General features: G+C 43.8%; 2 protein-coding genes across 3 annotated transcripts; one reads left to right on the top strand and one right to left on the bottom strand.

Annotated features, from left to right (window-relative positions):
• Window positions 1-1,325: 1,325 nt before the first annotated feature.
• LOC124013920 (protein mono-ADP-ribosyltransferase PARP12-like) lies at window positions 1,326-9,317 on the bottom strand. The gene is made up of 8 exons (XM_046328481.1): window positions 8,693-9,317; window positions 8,189-8,324; window positions 6,819-7,083; window positions 6,597-6,692; window positions 4,200-4,326; window positions 2,599-2,767; window positions 2,165-2,285; window positions 1,326-1,951 (listed from the first exon to the last, which is right to left on the bottom strand). Exons 1-8 carry the CDS (start codon window positions 9,019-9,021, stop codon window positions 1,851-1,853), a joined length of 1,344 nt encoding a protein of 447 aa, XP_046184437.1. The 5' UTR covers window positions 9,022-9,317; the 3' UTR covers window positions 1,326-1,850.
• A 403-nt stretch (window positions 9,318-9,720) lies between these two features.
• Window positions 9,721-15,923, top strand: LOC124013919 (KICSTOR subunit 2-like). 2 transcript variants are annotated; one of them, XM_046328479.1, is made up of 4 exons: window positions 9,721-9,855; window positions 10,089-10,341; window positions 13,465-13,753; window positions 14,478-15,923. In XM_046328479.1, exons 2-4 carry the CDS (start codon window positions 10,101-10,103, stop codon window positions 15,295-15,297), a joined length of 1,350 nt encoding a protein of 449 aa, XP_046184435.1. In that variant the 5' UTR covers window positions 9,721-9,855; window positions 10,089-10,100; the 3' UTR covers window positions 15,298-15,923. The 2 variants fall into 2 exon arrangements, with proteins under 2 accessions (XP_046184435.1, XP_046184436.1); XM_046328480.1 differs by having other exon boundaries at window positions 9,775-9,855; window positions 10,100-10,341.
• The last annotated feature ends 369 nt before the right edge of the window (window positions 15,924-16,292 follow it).

Here is a 16,292-nt window from a genome sequence, read left to right as displayed (position 1 = left end):
TTTATCACCGAACAGATTTAGACCAGAAAACACACACAGTGGTAATGAGAGGTGTGTGGCTGGCTGAAGTTTTCAACAAGCCTGTATATTCTGGGCTCAGTTTTTGACAGTGCAACACTGAGGTCATGCTCAGCATTGACACTGTTTCTGTACTTGAGAACCCTGACTTGCATAGGTATGTGGTGCCAAACTGGATCAGAACATCTACTGCTTACTCAGTCGCTTCGTGCTGCAGATGAGCAACCCAGATTGTTCGTCTCAAAAAGCATCTTGCCTCAATCAGTTTATTCCAGTTCAGAATAAAAATGATTAATTGTAACAGCAACAGTTACAACCTAAACTTGTTTCCAACAATACAGTAGATTGTACAGTAGGCCTGATAATTTTTCATCTTCATCTGTACTGTTTCTTAGGGTTGTACTTTCAGTAGCTAGTTAGTTTGCTTTGGCTAACGTTAGCTATTAGCAGTGTAACGTTAAGGGACGGGATTTTTTGAAAGAGAAACTCACATCTACTGTTATGAGAGATAGTACTCCCTTATTTCTGCTTTTCACCAACAGTTATAAAATGACAATGCCTTTCTAGTTGACTTTTCCACTTTCGAAGCACGGTTTCCTGAAGCATTCTGCCCTGTTCTGAAATAACTCCTTGGGTTTACTGTCATGTTGTGCCTGGATGTTTGGTCAGGACGTGTCGTTTTAATAATTTGTTCGTTTCGAGAGCCTCATTACTAAGTACTTCCCCACACAAAACACATTGTGGGTGCTCCTCTTTATTTCTCAAAGTTTGTATAAAAGAGACAAAAAGTCATCACTGTATTTGCGTTTCATGACAATTGAGCTCAGTCAAACTAGTGGCTAGCTGGAATCCATTTCATGACAGCGGTAAGTGATGGTGAGTGTGAATAACAAGTCAGTGGTTTGAACTACAGCACTGCAGGGTGTGGGTCGCGGAGTAATCTTCAAGAAAACTGCAGAAAAAAGATCCGGTAAACCGCGAAGCACATGGGCATCTCCCTCTACAACCTCTCCCCAAACTGAGCAGACTGCTGATAAGAAAGCGCAGTTGCACTTGGCCAAATTAATTCAACTAATGGCACATTTATACATTTACGTCGCGACCCACCATTAACAGGTCCGCGACCCACACTTTAATAAACGCTGATCGATATGGTTTTCATTTAGAATATTAGGGACAAATGATGTTTATAATTAGGCTTCTGTGTAAATAATTATGTTAAATATGGAGAGACATGACAATGAATCTGAGTATGGTCTTTAGTAACAGAAAATAGACATGTAGAAAAACGATTCCACAAATAAACATGCCAGACCAGTCTATAGTTTTATTATCACATCTTCACATAAATATAGAGATGCATGCTAGGAAATAGAGTTATATACTAGACTGCGATGAACTCAAAACGTGATAGATATTCAAAATTTTAAAATATACAGAAACATTTAAATACTTCATTTGTCTACAGTCAGACAGTTTGTACATAAAAGACGAGTTGTAATTTAGGTATTGATACTTGATTACAGGAAACGTAAAAACAGACACCATCTGAGAGCACCGGATTTTCCAATGAGCAAAAAAAAGAAAGTAATTGCAAACGAAATGCATATTACATCAGTAACATTATTTTAAATTAGCAACACACTGTGATTTCCTGTTGCTGGCTCTTCATGGCTGTACCAGGTAGTCATCCCTGTGGTATTGAGTCAGCCAGTCCAATTTATCCCCACTCACCAGATCCAGAGTAATGGTACTCCATTCATTCAGAGAGGAACAGATCTGCCCATTTATTCCTCCTCTTTATTTTCTCTCGCTCCCTTCTCTCTCTCTCTCTAGGGTGCAGTCTTGTTCTCCACTTCCATGATGGAGATGAATCGTGGTCGGCGACGCACCCTCCTCTTGGTGTTGTGTTTGGGGTTCCGCTGGTACATGTCTGCAGGAAGGTGTGAAAGTGGAGGACAAGTTGATGAGAGGGGCAGAGGCAATGAGGGTAGGGAAGATAAAGGAAGGGTAGAAAAAAAAGAGGAGTTCAAAGATGAATGACACCTCGTCCTGGTCACTGTATGTTTTGATATAAACATATTGATCGGGTTTATTTCAGATATTTTAGTGCAGGTGTATGTTGGGGATGTACTAAGGGCTTTACCTTGAAAACTGAGGTAGTAGTTGCGGTGACCTTTCATAATGGTGACCTCAGCAGACCCGTCTGCCAGGTACGCTTCCTCCAGCTCCCGGGACGAGAGGGAGGTCATACGCTGTTTATCGTCCTGACCGCAAGACAACCGCAACACCACCACATACTTAGGCCGGGATTCAATCCAAGGCATTTTATAGAGTAGCACACTGGACAGCCGACAACGTAACTTTTAATGGTAATTTCCCGAAGTTCGTAGGAGATAGAATTAACGGTAAACGCTGCGCATGTGGGCTCATGCTAAATTAAAACTCAAGAGTAATGCGCTGCTCTATAGAGCGCCTGGCATTGAATCCTCACAACATCACAGAATCCTCACAACCATATCTCAACAACAAAACAACAACCACAAAACTCAATGCCTCCCATTTTCCCTCCAGACTCACAGGTCTTCCAAACTCAATCCAGTTCTCGTGGTCGCCCTTGTAGTACCACAGCCATTCAGTGGTCAGGATGTAGTGAGCCGGCTTTGTTACAGAGGAAACCGTGGAGAGGCGCCGCACGGGGTCCGATTCCTGTGTCATCGTTAGGAAGTCTACTGGCCGAGATCCTGGACTGAGAGAGAGAGATGTTCATGGATTATTTACATTTTACAGTCAGACTTTATGGTATGTTGCCTGTAAAAAAACAAACATTCGCAAATGTTTTTTAGAACCCAATTAAAACAGTCAAATTTTTACCACATTCTTGCTTGGATAAGCCTTTTATATATCCTGTGCACATGCCGGCAAGTTTAAGAGAGAGTACATGTGGGCCGATGTGGGCGGTCAGTGGCGGTCGATGCCGTTTAAGATGAGGGAGGACGATTTTTTATTTTAGGAGCATTAACCAAATATAGCCTACAGAAAATCACACTGATTAAGACAAGTCACAATATTTTGGTCAGGTAGGACAAGGCTACTAAATGACTGCAAGAACAAAATAATCAACTTGTTAAGCTACATCACATACTGGCAAAATGTTCTGATCTGTGCTAATGAATGAGGCAACTAAACAAAATGATCACGACAGCGCTCACCTAAACTTAGCTAACGTTTCCACAGCCTAATTGTAGCCTAACGAATATCCAAATGGAGATTCAGTGAAAATAAAAATCTGACATTGATTGATTGATTGATTTATCAAGAGTCCCCACGCTTGTCTCAAAGCCGCGCAAAACGGTGCTGAAATAGTTGACTACACACGGGTGTCTTGTTTTGCACGCTTTGTACAAAATAATAAAATGCAGTACTACGGGATATTTCTTAACGTAGCTCTTTATTAGCTAGCTACAACTTGCATTGTTCACTTATCTCCAACCATGATCAACTGCCATGACCTAACCACCTGGGTGGTCATAACCAATCATAGCACAGTATGATACGGCTGTAAAATGCATCCAATTATAATTCAGTATGTTTACACATATGAATATTATAACGGGTAGGCTATGCTTCAAATGTAGTATAACAATTTGATGACTTTCGGAGTTTCAGTAAGCAACAATTTAATGCCTTTCAATTCAGTGATGTTTATTCCCAAATAAATGATATATAGATCCATCCAGTTGTGGTTAAGAAAACAGTTAATGTAGTGGGTTATGCGAAGAGATGGGTGAAGTGACATGCCTCGCAAAGTTTAGTACTGCCAGGAGGAAAGTAGAAAGGGCGCTGCCTAGCAACCATCATTGGTCCATTGTTGACATAGTCCCAAAATGTTTTGCATGTCAGCAATCAAGTTTTCAAGTTACATAACTTTCATAATAGAAAAATACAGACAGTATTTTGAGTGTGATTTTCCTTTAAGAGCATAGTGCGCGCCAATGCCGCCTCAGCATTATGGCTACATTTCATACTAAGCTATAGGCAGAACTTTACCTCAATCATGACTAGGTCGGTTCACGTAAATAAAAGTTAGCAGGATGATAAAGTTGGCGGGAAAACATATTGGTTTGAAAAGGTGCACAAGAGTCCACTTTCAACTTTCGTGGGCAGTGGTGAACGCTGACCTGTGTGTGTTCCGGGGATCACAGAAGGCTCTCTCGATGTCCTCAGTGTGATGCAGGTGTATCCAGTTGTTCCCATCAAACACCTCCCACTTATAAGGCAGGTTAAAATGCACACGGATACACTGGTCTGGGCACACAAATGCATTACACAAACAAGCATGCGAGAACCACAACCAAACATACCAAAAGCATAGAAATATACCAACAGCGGAGCATCAAGTCTGGGTCCAAAAGGTTCCTTAACAGCTTCCACACCCAAGCTATAAGACTGCTGAACAATTAATCAAATGGCCACCTGAACTATTTACATTGACCTCCCCCCACCCTTTGTTTTTACACTGCTGCTACTCGGTGTTTAGTAGAATAATAGTGAAGACATCAAAACTATGAAATAACACATATGGAATCATGTACCGGTAATAACCAAACAAAGTGTTAAACAAATCAAAATAGATTTTAGATTCTTCAAAGTAGCCACCCTTTCTCTTCACAGCTTTGCACACTTTGCATTCCCTCAACCAGCTTCACAAGGAATGCTTTTCCAAGAGTTTTGAAGTGTCACCAGCAAAGCACCCCCACACCATCACACCTCCTCCTCCATGCTTCACGGTGGGAACCACACATGCGGAGATGATCCGTTCACCTACTCTGCGTGTCACTAAGACATTGCGGTTGGAACAAAACATCTCAAATTTGGACTCAGACCAAAGGACAGCTTCCCACTGGTCTAATGTCCATTGCTCGTGTTTATTGGCCCAAGCAAGTCTCTTCTTCTCATTTGTGTCCTTTAGTAGTGTTTTTTTTTGCAGCAATTCAACCATGAAGGACTGATTCACGCAGTCTCCTCTGAAAAGTTGATGTTGAGATGTGTCTGTTACTTGAACTCTGTGAAGCATTTATTTGGGCTGCAATGTGAGGTGCAGTTAACTCTAATGAACTTATCCTCTGCAGCAGAAGTAACTCCGGGTGTTCCTTTTTTATTTATCCGTTATTTTACCAGGTAAGTTTACAGCAACAACCTGGGGGATAGTTACAGGGGAGAGGAAGGGGATTAATGAGCCAATTGTAAACTGGGGATTATTAGGTGACCATGATGGTTTGAGGGACAGATTGGGAATTTAGCCAGGACACCGGGGTTAACACCCCTACTCTTACGATAAGTGCCATGAGATCTTTAAATGACCTCAGAGAGTCAGGACACCTGTTTAACGTCCCATCCGAAAGACGGCACTGGGCATTGGGATATTTTTAAGGCCAGAGGAAAGACACCACTTCCAGCAGCATCTGATCTCCCATCCAGGGACTGACCAGCACCAACCCTGCCTAGCTTCAGAAGCAAGCCAGCAGTGGTATGCTGCTGGCATACCTGTGGTGGCCCTCATGAGAGCCATTTTCATCATAGTGCTTGATGGTTTTTGTGACTGCCTTGAAGAAACTTTTAAAGTTCTTCACTTTTCTGGATTAACTGACCTTCATGTCAAAGTAATGATGGACTGTCATTTTTCTTTGCTTATTTTAATTTAACTAGGCAAGTCAGTTAAGAACACATTCTTATTTTCAATGACAACCCACTGTTCCTAGACTAACTGCCTGTTCAGGGGCAGAACGACAGATTTGTACCTTGTCAGCTTGGGGACTTGCAACCTTTCGGTTACTAGTCCAACGCTCTAACCACTAGGCTACCCTGCCGCCCCATTTGAGCTGTGCTTGCCATAATATGGACTTGGTGTTTTACCAAATAGGGCGATCTTCTGTATACCAACCCTACCTTGTCACAACACATCTGATTGGCTCAAATTTATTAAGGAAAGAAACAAATTCCACAAATTAACAAGGTACACCTGTTAATTGAAATGCATTCCAGTTGACTCCCTCATGAAGGCGGTTGAAAGAATGCCAAGTGTGCAAAGTTGTCATCAAGGCAAACGGTGACTACTTTTAACAATCTCAAATATAAAATATATTTTTATTTGTTTAACACTTTTTTGGTTACTACATGAGTCCATGTGTTATTTCATAGATTTGATGTCTTCACTATTATTCTACAATGTAGAAAATAGTAAAAAGAAAAGAAAAACCCTGGAATGAATAGGTGTCCAAACTTTTGACTGGTACTGTACAACTTACCTCGACTAACCTGTACCCATGCACATTGACTCGGTACCGGTACCCTCTGTATATAGCCTCCTTATTATTATGTAATTTTGTGTTGCTTTTAATTTTGTTTTTGACTTTAGTTTATTTAGTAAATGTTTTTTTAACTGCATTTCATGAACTGCATTGTTGGTTAACGGCTTGTAAGTAAGCATTTCAGGGTAAGGCTGTTGTATTCTGCACATGTGACAAATAAAATTTGAACAGGCAAAAATACATAAAAACAAGTAGACGAGAGCTCACCCTGGAATCTACAGTTCCTGCGTATGAAATGCAGACAAATCTCCTTCCTGTCCTCTTTCTTGATCACAGGCCTGGAGACCAGCTCACCTACATGCTCTGATACACACATATACAGAGGGATTATACACATACTGCAGACCAGGCCAAGAGAACAGCTCAGTTGCATAAATACTGCAGATCAAGCCAAAAGAACACATACGCTCCAGGTGAGGGATTCCGTACCTTTAGCATTGTAGGGTGTAGTGGGTGTGTTGAGGCGGTGGAGGTTCTGGTAAACGAAAGGCAGGTCTTTGATGATGTCACCGCTGAGGCCCCTCTCCTCCAGCATGCGAAGGCCATGCTGGTCGATGACGTGCTGCCTCTTGCACTTAGACCCGAACATACAGTCGTCCTGCACAAAGTGCATGCACATGTGCATCTTGGTGCAGCCATCCCTGAAGGTACATGCGCCATGGGGCCCGGAGCCCTTGTTGTAGTGAGAGCACACCTGATGTCAGGAACAAACAGCAACAATGTCAGAGACACTCATTGTGGCAATGCAGTCACACATAGCCAACCAGAGAGTGGCCAAGCAGTTGCCTTTAGAATACATGGCCATCGTCAAAATTATCTAACCTCGCACACCAAGAAGTTCTACTTTACCTCTTTGGGTAACGAATACTTCCCGGGGACAAACTCACATCAACAGCGTAAGTTTTTATATTTCCTTTTTTTTTGTATTCGTAAAAAAAATATATAAAAATCTTTATTTGCTTTTTTTTTTTTTTTTTGCACACAGGAAGTCCCACAGGTCCAAGGTGTCTTCATCTCAGATCACTCTTCTCCGACATTGGGCTTTAGGCTGGACTTGGTGGTATTTGTAGTGTTTTTTAGTTTCGTCTTTTAAACATTTTCATGAATTTACTGTGATATTTATTTAGACTGGATGAGCCAACATTACTCTCGGACAACTGAACACACGTTTATTCCTTTTTTTTTGTTGAGAAACTTGTTTGTGGCTCCGAGGCCTCCATATAGTTGTCCAATCAGATTCCAGGTGCATCTGGTTCGGAGAGGTATCGTCCAATCAGTGTGCAGGATTCACTTCTCACTGAACCTGCCTATAAACGCATCCAGAATTCCCTTCCCTGGAATGCCAGGATGTAAGCTACTCCTGTCCTTCCCTCTTTGGGGAGATAGAATGAGTAAGAGATAAAAGAGTGAGAGAAAAAGAGAAAGATTGAGGAGGTCTACGCCTTCTACCCAGAACACTGCTACACTCCCTGAGGGCAGAAACCTGTAATGCAGAAACGTCCCACATTTTACTTAAGGGAGCAAGACTTCATGGATCAAGAGAGACAAATTCACATACAAAGAGAGCATGAGACACAACATTGCATTTCTACTGTATTCATCTAAGGGAGAAAGGGTATATGAAAGTCTACAGTGGCTTAGGGAGAGATGCTAGGGATTTGAGCTGGGCTCATTTCTCAATGGAGACCACCAGGCCTTGGTAAGGCTCCATCCAGGTGTGTAGTGGGGCTCTAGTCAGTAGTGGAGCGGCCTGTGCTGTATATTCTCTGTGTGTTTGTTTCTGTGCGTATGCGTTTTACCTCCGGCAGCAGGGTGGGATCATTCTGCAGCAGTAACAGGAACAAGTCATCCTCGTGCAGCTCATGCAGAGTGCACTCCCTCAGGAGTGTGTAGTTATGCTCTGAACGCACGTCATGTGAGAACTTGCACTGCTTCCTACAAAGAGAACAGCACACAGACAGACCGGAGCAGAGTATGTAAACAGGCAGGAACGTACCATAAAGACATCATGCATCATTTTGCTTTTGTGTAGGCTACTGAAAACTCATTATCATTATATGCCTTGTTCCAAATCAAGGACTTTAAGGAAACATAGGTCAATCTGATGATAATAATAATAAATGTGCTACCACTACCTTACACACATTAGTGTACTAGACTAGAGGATGCATGTGTTATTCGTCCAAATTGAGCAATACAGAATAAAAGGGGCGTGATAGCCATCTCATCTATGCTGCTGCTAGCTAGCCACTCCCCTCCTCAACCTTGTAAAAATTACTCACCACGGTCGAGGTTTCTCTTACCTGCCTTTCCCAAATCTACAGTTTCCATAAACAAAATATTTGCAAAGGTGAAGCTCCTGGCAATCTCTGCAATCTTGTTTTGTGTAATTTTTGCATAGTCGCAGCGACGTTTTGGCGACAATCACACAGTCAGTTCCCCATTCGTCCGTTCTCTCTCGGTTCCGCACCACAACAAACCGAGAACACTTCTTTACAATGTACCAAAAGTCGTCCTCAGTTATTTCAACACGCTGGAATACTTTCCTGTGCAATTGCTGGAAGGCCAGGGAACCTTTGTTGCTGCATAATATACTGGTGGCATGATTAATTACTCTGGAGTAACTGGACATTGTTGGTGCCTCTCACTTGCGGATGAGAAGGCGGAAGTAGACAACCAGTAACAGATTGGCAGTGCTAGTAGTTCTACTTTCTCAACGCAGGGGCGATCGCGTTCAATTCAGAGCATCACAGAAATAAAAGTGGAAAGTGTTCTAAATATCAAACATTCTATTTTCAATAATCTGTTACCAATAAGCCATACATTAATTAGATTTGCCCCCAATATTATACTGTTGATACAAATTATTGGTACTAGTGGTATAATTTCCCCCTCTCTCTTTGGGTCTGTGGTCACGGATTATTTCATCCATCAGTGAGTGATTAACAGTGTGAGATGAAAAAGTGCTTGGTGCTATCCAGTACCCTTGTTAACCTTAACAATAACCCTTACCTAACCTTCTTCTTCTTCTTGCTGTGTGGCAAAAATGTGCGACGTCAAATGCTGCTAACACTCACCCTAGAAAATCTGAAGAGTGTTCAAGGATACTTTAACAGACAAATTAAATCACATTGAGTGTTCGTGTGCAGGACTTGTAAGGTAAATCAAGATGGTTTTTCGTTCCCATGGCATAGGGGTGGCATGACTCTCCCTACAACTAGGTAAGTACTTAAATATTAACACAGCTCTATCCAACGAAAATTATGGAATTAAACACATTTTTTTGTGTGTATTTCTGTAACTTTTTGTGTGTATTTCTGTAACTATGTTTTTTTAACCCCTCCAAGTCAGAAGAAGGCGCTAGACGTTCAGATTGCAACGATTCCGCCAGACACTTCTGCTTTGCCGTAGTGTTGTGATGTGAATTGAAACCAAGATGGCGGCGACGGAATAGCAAGTTAAATTGGTATACAATATTTTATTTACCGCATAATGTTTTATACATTTCGTTTGTTCTATGCCAGTGCTAGATTAACAATACATTCTGACAAATTCAGTTTGAGCCGAGAGAGGTGTTGCTAAATTGTTTTACCTAGATCTTTAGCTAGCATGATAGCAGTAGTATCGAGCAAGTATGCGACCAGTTTTGTACGGCAATAAATGTTCTATTCACAAGTTATCTTGTTGTATTAACGTTAGCTATCCTAAAGCATGATGGAGGGTCCGCGTGAGGAGGAACTGCGGCCGGTGCCTCGTGAGCGGGCGATTCTGGAGAGTTTCTTCACGCAGCTCGGAATGTTCTCGTTCGACCGGGCGAAGGATTATGTGGAGAAAGAGAAGGACAGCAGCAAGAGCGCAGGGGCCATCTGGGCCGCTCTCCTCGCCGCCTTCGCGCACCTTGCCGCAGCGGAGAAGGCCTATCACAACATGACGTTCCTGGGACAAAAACTGGGTAAGAAGCACCGACAGAAAATGCATTTTTTGTTGCACTACAAAACGCATTGGTGTGGCAAAATGACACCCCTTAGTGCAATTAATGTGACCTATCACAAGTGGGACTGGTATCACCATGATGTTATTATCCAGACGAGAAAGTCACGTTCCATAATAGAAAGTTGAAGTGTAGGTTTCTAACAGCAGGTGGCGATACAAGCCCAGATTTGTACGATTTATGTATTCAGCAGCACATAACGTTGCTATTATGGGGGTAGGAGGAAGAACGTACAACTGGATAAAGGATTTCCTATTTGGAAGGTCTATCCGGGTAAGGAAGTCTCAGGCAGCTAAATGGTGGATAACAGTACACCACAGGGGAGCGTGATTAGACCTCTGTTGTTCTCAATCATAATCAATGATGTTTACTTGCAGTTATGGCCGGATATGGGGAGGTCATTATTTGCAGATTATGGGGCCTTATGGAAGAGGGGAAGAAATGTGACATACATAGTCAGGAAGGTACAGGAAGCAATTGATGAGGTAGAGCGGTGGGCATTAATGTCGGGATTCAGGTTCTCTGTTGAGAACTCTGTGTTCTTTACCAGGTGGGAGATGATATATGCTTGAGGTTATATGGAAGAAACCTGGAGAGGGTGGGGTCCTTCCAGTTCCTTGTGGTGTACTTTGACACTAGCCTGACCTGGGCAGAAGCCATTGATTGAGTGATGGGAGGGTGTAAGGTGTAAGAAGGTGCTAAATGTGATGCGCTGTCTGATGGGGAAGGAGTGGGGGGCTGGGCAATCCTCATTGAGGACCATGTACAGTACCAGACAAACTCATTCAATGTTTTTTCTTTATTTATACTTTTTTTCTACATTGTAGAATAATAGTGAAGACATCACAACTATTAAATAACACATGGAATCATGTAGTAACAAAGTTAAACAAACATAACAAAATATGTTTTACTCTTCAAAGAAGCTTTCCTTTGCCATAATGACAGCTTTGCACACTTGGCATTCTCTCAACTAGCTTCACCTGGAATGCTTTTCCAACAGTCTTGAATGAGTTCCCACATATGCTGAGCACTGTGGTCCAACTTTTCCCAAACCATCTTAATTGGGTTTAGGTCAGGTGATTGTAGAGGCTAGGTCATCTGATGCAGCACTCCATCACTCTCCTTCTTGGTCAAATAGCCCTTACACAGACTGGAGGTGTGTTGGGTCATTGTCCTGTTGAAAAACAAATGAAGGTCCCACTAAGCCCAAACCAGATGGGATGGCAGATCGCTAAATAAAGCACTGACAGTGTCACCAGTAAAGTACCATCACACCTCCTCCATGCTTCACGATGGGAACCACACATGGGGAGATCATCCGTTGAACTAGTCTACATCTAACAAAGACACGGCGAGTGGAACCATAAATCTTGAATTTGGACTAATTAGACCAAAGGACAGATTTCCACCAGTCGGTCCATTGCTCGTGTTTCTTGCCCCAAGCAAGTCTCTCCTCATTGGTGTCCTTTAGTATTAGTTTCTTTGCAGCAATTTGACCATGATGGCCTAATACACATAGTCTCCTCTGAATAGTTGATGTTGAGATGTGTTATTTGAACTTTGTGAAGCATTTATTTGGGCTGCACTTTCTGAGGCTGGAAACTCTGAGCTTATCCACTGCAGCAGAGGTAACTCTGGGTCTTCCTTTCCTGTGGCAGTCGTCATGAGAGCCAGTTTCATTATAGTGCTTGAAGGTTTTAACTGCACTTGAATAAACTTTAAACGTTCTTGAGATTTTTGGAATTGACTGACCTTTGTTTTAAAGGAATGATGGACTGTCATTTATCTTTACTTATTTGAGCTGTTCTTGCCATTATATGGACTTGGTCTTTTACCAAATAGGGCTATCTTCTGTCTACCACCCATATCTTGTCACACAGCACAACTGATTGGCTCAAATGCATTAAGGAAAGACATTCCACAAATTAACAAGGTACACCTGTTAATTGAAATGCATTGGAGTTTAGTCGAATGGTAGCTTCCTGTAAGTCCACCATGGCTACTCCTGCCTACTTGATTGAGAAGTGTTGGAGAGACGACAGAAAGATAGGGTGTTGATCCATCGGATTTGTTTAATAGACATCTGGATACTGTGTATTAGGATTGTTGTGGCCATTTACACAGATGGTTCAAAACTGATTCAAGGACAGGATGCACTGGGTCAGCATTTGTGGTGCAGGAATGTGGGGTGGCAGCCAGGAAACGTATTACAGATCATCTGGCTGTATATATGGCGGAGCTGATGGGCATACTGTTGGTCTGGATGTGGGTGGAAGAAGTCAAGCCAGCCGGAATAGTTATTTGCTTTGATTCATTCAGTGTTGATGAGTTTTCGGTCCTTTAGCTTACGTAGCACGCAATGCCTGCTTTGAGGTACTACAAACCCATGGCAGGATACGATTTACTTGGGTCCCAGCCCATGTGTGGGTGGAAGGGAACGAGGCAGTTGATGTACTGGCTAAACAAACACTTAGTGGTGGGGATGTTGTAGTTTCAATGAGCAAAGGCAGAGGCAAAAAGCCTGATATGGACAGTGATGGTGCAGAGATGACAGGAACAGTGGAATAGAGATCCTGAGGGCAGGTGTTTATTTGAAGTACAAATGAAAGTCTGGGAGTGGAGGATGGCAGGAAGGAACAGAAGAGAGGGTGCTATTTTTTTTACAAGATTAAGGATGGGACACCGCCGGTTGAATAAGACTTTAAATGTGATAGGAAAGTGTGATTATTGCCAGGAAACAGACAGTTGAGCATGTATTGCCACAGTGTGGGAAGAATCAGAGGGAAAGAGGGAGAATGAGATCTAGTACGAGGGTGGAGGTAATGCACCATAATGTTAATGCCAACCGCCGATAAAACCCACAGAAGACAGCACATCAAGTCTACCCCACACTGACGGGGTCGGCTGGAAGTGGATGTTTACCATATTTAACCCAGTTTCCATTTCCCCTGAATTTGGTTGTTGGGACTTTAAAACATCAGCTACGTTAGGTTATAGCACCACAAACAACAATTTCCAACATGGACTGTTTTCTCTAAGTTGCTCCAATATGTTAATCAAGATCATAACCCACTCTTGCAGGCGGCCAGTCGTTCTTCAGCCGCAAGGACTCCATCCGCACCATCTACACCTCCCTGTTCAACGCGTTGAGGAAGGTGGTGACCATGGGGCGCCACGCCCAGCCAGGCTCCGTACCCTACCTGGAGGACCTGCTGTCTCACCTGTCGGAGCAGCTGTGCCACTTCACCCAGGCCCGCATGGAGATGGCTGACCTGTACGAGAAGATGCACGCGTTGGGCAGCCAGAAGAACATCAACTCAGAGGAGCTGGTCACCACCCTCGAGGCAGTGCTGCAGAAGTACAGCTCCAGGTGGGTGGGACGTGCCATGTGTGTAAGCTCAGCTGTGTGTGCAGGCTGTGATAGTGTGTGAGTGGCTGAGAAATTGCAGAAACGAGAGTATGGGGAGGGAGGGGCGGGTGGTGGGCGAGCACGACAGGGGAGGGAGGGGTGGGGAGATTACTGCTGAAATCAGCAGATGTAAAATTGAGCTCAGCCGGAACCAAAGCAAGCCCAACACAGAATTGCCCACTGTGCGGCGGAGTCGCAGTTCACACTGCAGCGAGTCACAATCTGGCACACATGGGTGGTTGTGCAGTCAGGGTTGAAGGTGACTTTCTCGCACAGCAGTCGACACTGCCAGGAAACGTAATCAGCACTGAGAATACACAGGATATTAACTGCTAATCACGGCCAGAACCTCCACACCCAGTCGCACACACAAATGTGCATAGTGCACACACCCATAGCAGCACAGAACACCAGAGACATCCAATTCTGTCCTACGGCCACAGTCCATCTCTTACAGTATATTAATTAGCATTAGTGCTAATGAGGCTATTTATCATTAGGATAATTGGTCTTACAGAATTGTGAACACGATTGATTCGTAGTGGAGTGTGATCAGTTAAGGCTACCATCTTATATAATAATAATAATAATAATAATAATAATAATAATAATCTTGACACCAGCAGCATTTCTCCCTTATATCAGATAAAGCTTTCTCTCCAATGACCCCTCCATCTCCTCCCAGGTTCCACCACCCCATCCTGGGCCGCTTGGAGGGGGGCTTCCAGACAGAAGTGGATGTGGTGACACAGCTCCTGCGCTGCCAGGCCCAGGTGTCAGAGTGGCACTTCCTGCCTGCCCTGCTCAGCCTGCACGGGGCTAGCTCTAAGCTCACTGCCTGGGGACAGCTCTTCCAGCGCCAGAGGGAAACCCGAAAGCACCTGTTCGGAGGCCAGTCCCAGAAGGCCGTGCAGCCACCCCACCTGTACGTGTGGCTGCAGCGCCTCCAGGGGGCGCTCCTGGCTAAATTCAGCTTCTACTTCCATGAGGCGCTGAGCAGGCAGACGGTGTCCGCAGACATGAAGGCCCTGACAGCACGCACGGTGCCCGATTACCATGGCAAGATCTGTTCGTTTATCCGCAAACACGATGCCAACAACGTGTCCCTGGTGTTCGACAACCGCGGCTTGGATAGCTTCCAGGGCCACGGCTACCACCACCCGCACTCGTACCGCGAGGCGCCCAAGGGTGTGGAGCAGTTCCCCGCCGTGGTGTCCCTTCCCGGGGGCGAGCGGCCACTCACGCACTGGCCCAACGTCATCATGATGATGGGCGACCGCGAGGCGGAGCTCAACACGCTAGACAAGGTGGTACACTTCTACGACGACAAAGTCCAGAGCACTTACTACTTGACCCGACCAGAATCACACTTCACCCTGGTGGTCATCTTCGATGGCAGGAAGTCCGAGAAGGACTCGCACATCACCGCCTTCCTGCAGGAGATCTCTGGCTCGCTGAGGAACTCCAAACCATTCAGCACCCTCAAACCTGGCTCCAAAGGCTGAGAGAGAGATGCCCTACTTCATATACATCGTAAACTGACTGTCCCCATAAAGGGGCACTCTGAGGGATTGTTCCAGTTCCGTAGAAAGACAGGATGGAGAAAGTTGTCTAATCATTAGGAAAGCTTATTGAGTAACATTGTTGAAATAGTCCGATTTGGTTTTAGCTTCTTAAAAATGGGTGGCCAGGACCTTTTGCTTTACGACTTGATATTTAAAATATAATTAGAACCTCAGCATTAGCTTGTTTTAAATCAGAGAGTGGCTTGAACTCTGTGGTCCAACTGTTGGTTCTGTTGAGCATCGTGCTTTGAATCCTTTAGTTTGTTTTGCCAAATCAGTTCCAGACCAAAGATGTGCGTCACTGACTCTTAGACGCAGTGTGGCCTTCTCACAGTGAACGTTTGTTTCTATTCCAACACAGGATAGCCAACTTCCTATCCCTCTCAGGGATATAATGATGCTATGTACTGAAGTCTTTTGCTTAATTTATGTATACTTTTAACATTTGTTTGTTTACCGTTTTAACAAAAGTGCTTAATTTGGTTTCACTGTATGTCATCTTATGTTGTTGTACTTATTTTGCCGTTTAATTCCCAAATAAAGTTGAGACGACTGTAGAAAAAAAAGCAGCATGACGTGTGTGTGTGTGTGTGTGTGTGTGTGTGTGTGTGTGTGTGTGTGTGTGTGTGTGTGTGTGTGTGTGTGTGTGTGTGTGTGTGTGTGTGTGTGTGTGGTGCTTTCACGTGTTTTCGGAAGCTACTTAAGACAGCAGGGTAGCCTAGTGGTTAGTGTTGGAGTAGTAACCGGAAGGTTGCAAGTTCAAACCCCCGAGCTGACATGGTACCAATCTGTCGTTGTGCCCCTGAACAGGCAGTTAACCCACTGTTCATAGGCCGTCATTGAAAATAAGAATTTGTGACTAACTGACTTGCCTAGTTAAATAAAGGTAAAACAAATAATAATAATACGGACATTAGTGAGTGTTCAGACAGCCA

Source organism: Oncorhynchus gorbuscha, linkage group LG25 (assembly GCF_021184085.1).
Source record: "Oncorhynchus gorbuscha isolate QuinsamMale2020 ecotype Even-year linkage group LG25, OgorEven_v1.0, whole genome shotgun sequence".
NCBI classification, from domain to species: Eukaryota; Metazoa; Chordata; class Actinopteri; order Salmoniformes; family Salmonidae; genus Oncorhynchus; species Oncorhynchus gorbuscha.
The sequence above is the reverse complement of the archived record's forward strand: the minus strand, read 5'-3'. Positions and strand labels throughout refer to the sequence as shown.

Excerpts from the sequence above, each read along its gene's own strand:
- LOC124013920 (XM_046328481.1), bottom strand. The coding sequence starts at position 9,021 with ATGTCCAGTTACTCCAGAGTAATTAATCATGCCACCAGTATATTATGC. Across the intron at positions 7,084-8,188 it reads ATCCCACCCTGCTGCCGGAG|GTGTGCTCTCACTACAACAA; the intron begins GTAAAACGCATA and ends TCCTGACATCAG. Across the intron at positions 2,768-4,199 it reads GATCCCCGGAACACACACAG|TCCAGGATCTCGGCCAGTAG; the intron begins GTCAGCGTTCAC and ends TCTCTCTCTCAG.
- LOC124013919 (XM_046328479.1), top strand. The coding sequence starts at position 10,101 with ATGATGGAGGGTCCGCGTGAGGAGGAACTGCGGCCGGTGCCTCGTGAG. Across the intron at positions 10,342-13,464 it reads GTTCCTGGGACAAAAACTGG|GCGGCCAGTCGTTCTTCAGC; the intron begins GTAAGAAGCACC and ends CCACTCTTGCAG. Across the intron at positions 13,754-14,477 it reads CTGCAGAAGTACAGCTCCAG|GTTCCACCACCCCATCCTGG; the intron begins GTGGGTGGGACG and ends ATCTCCTCCCAG.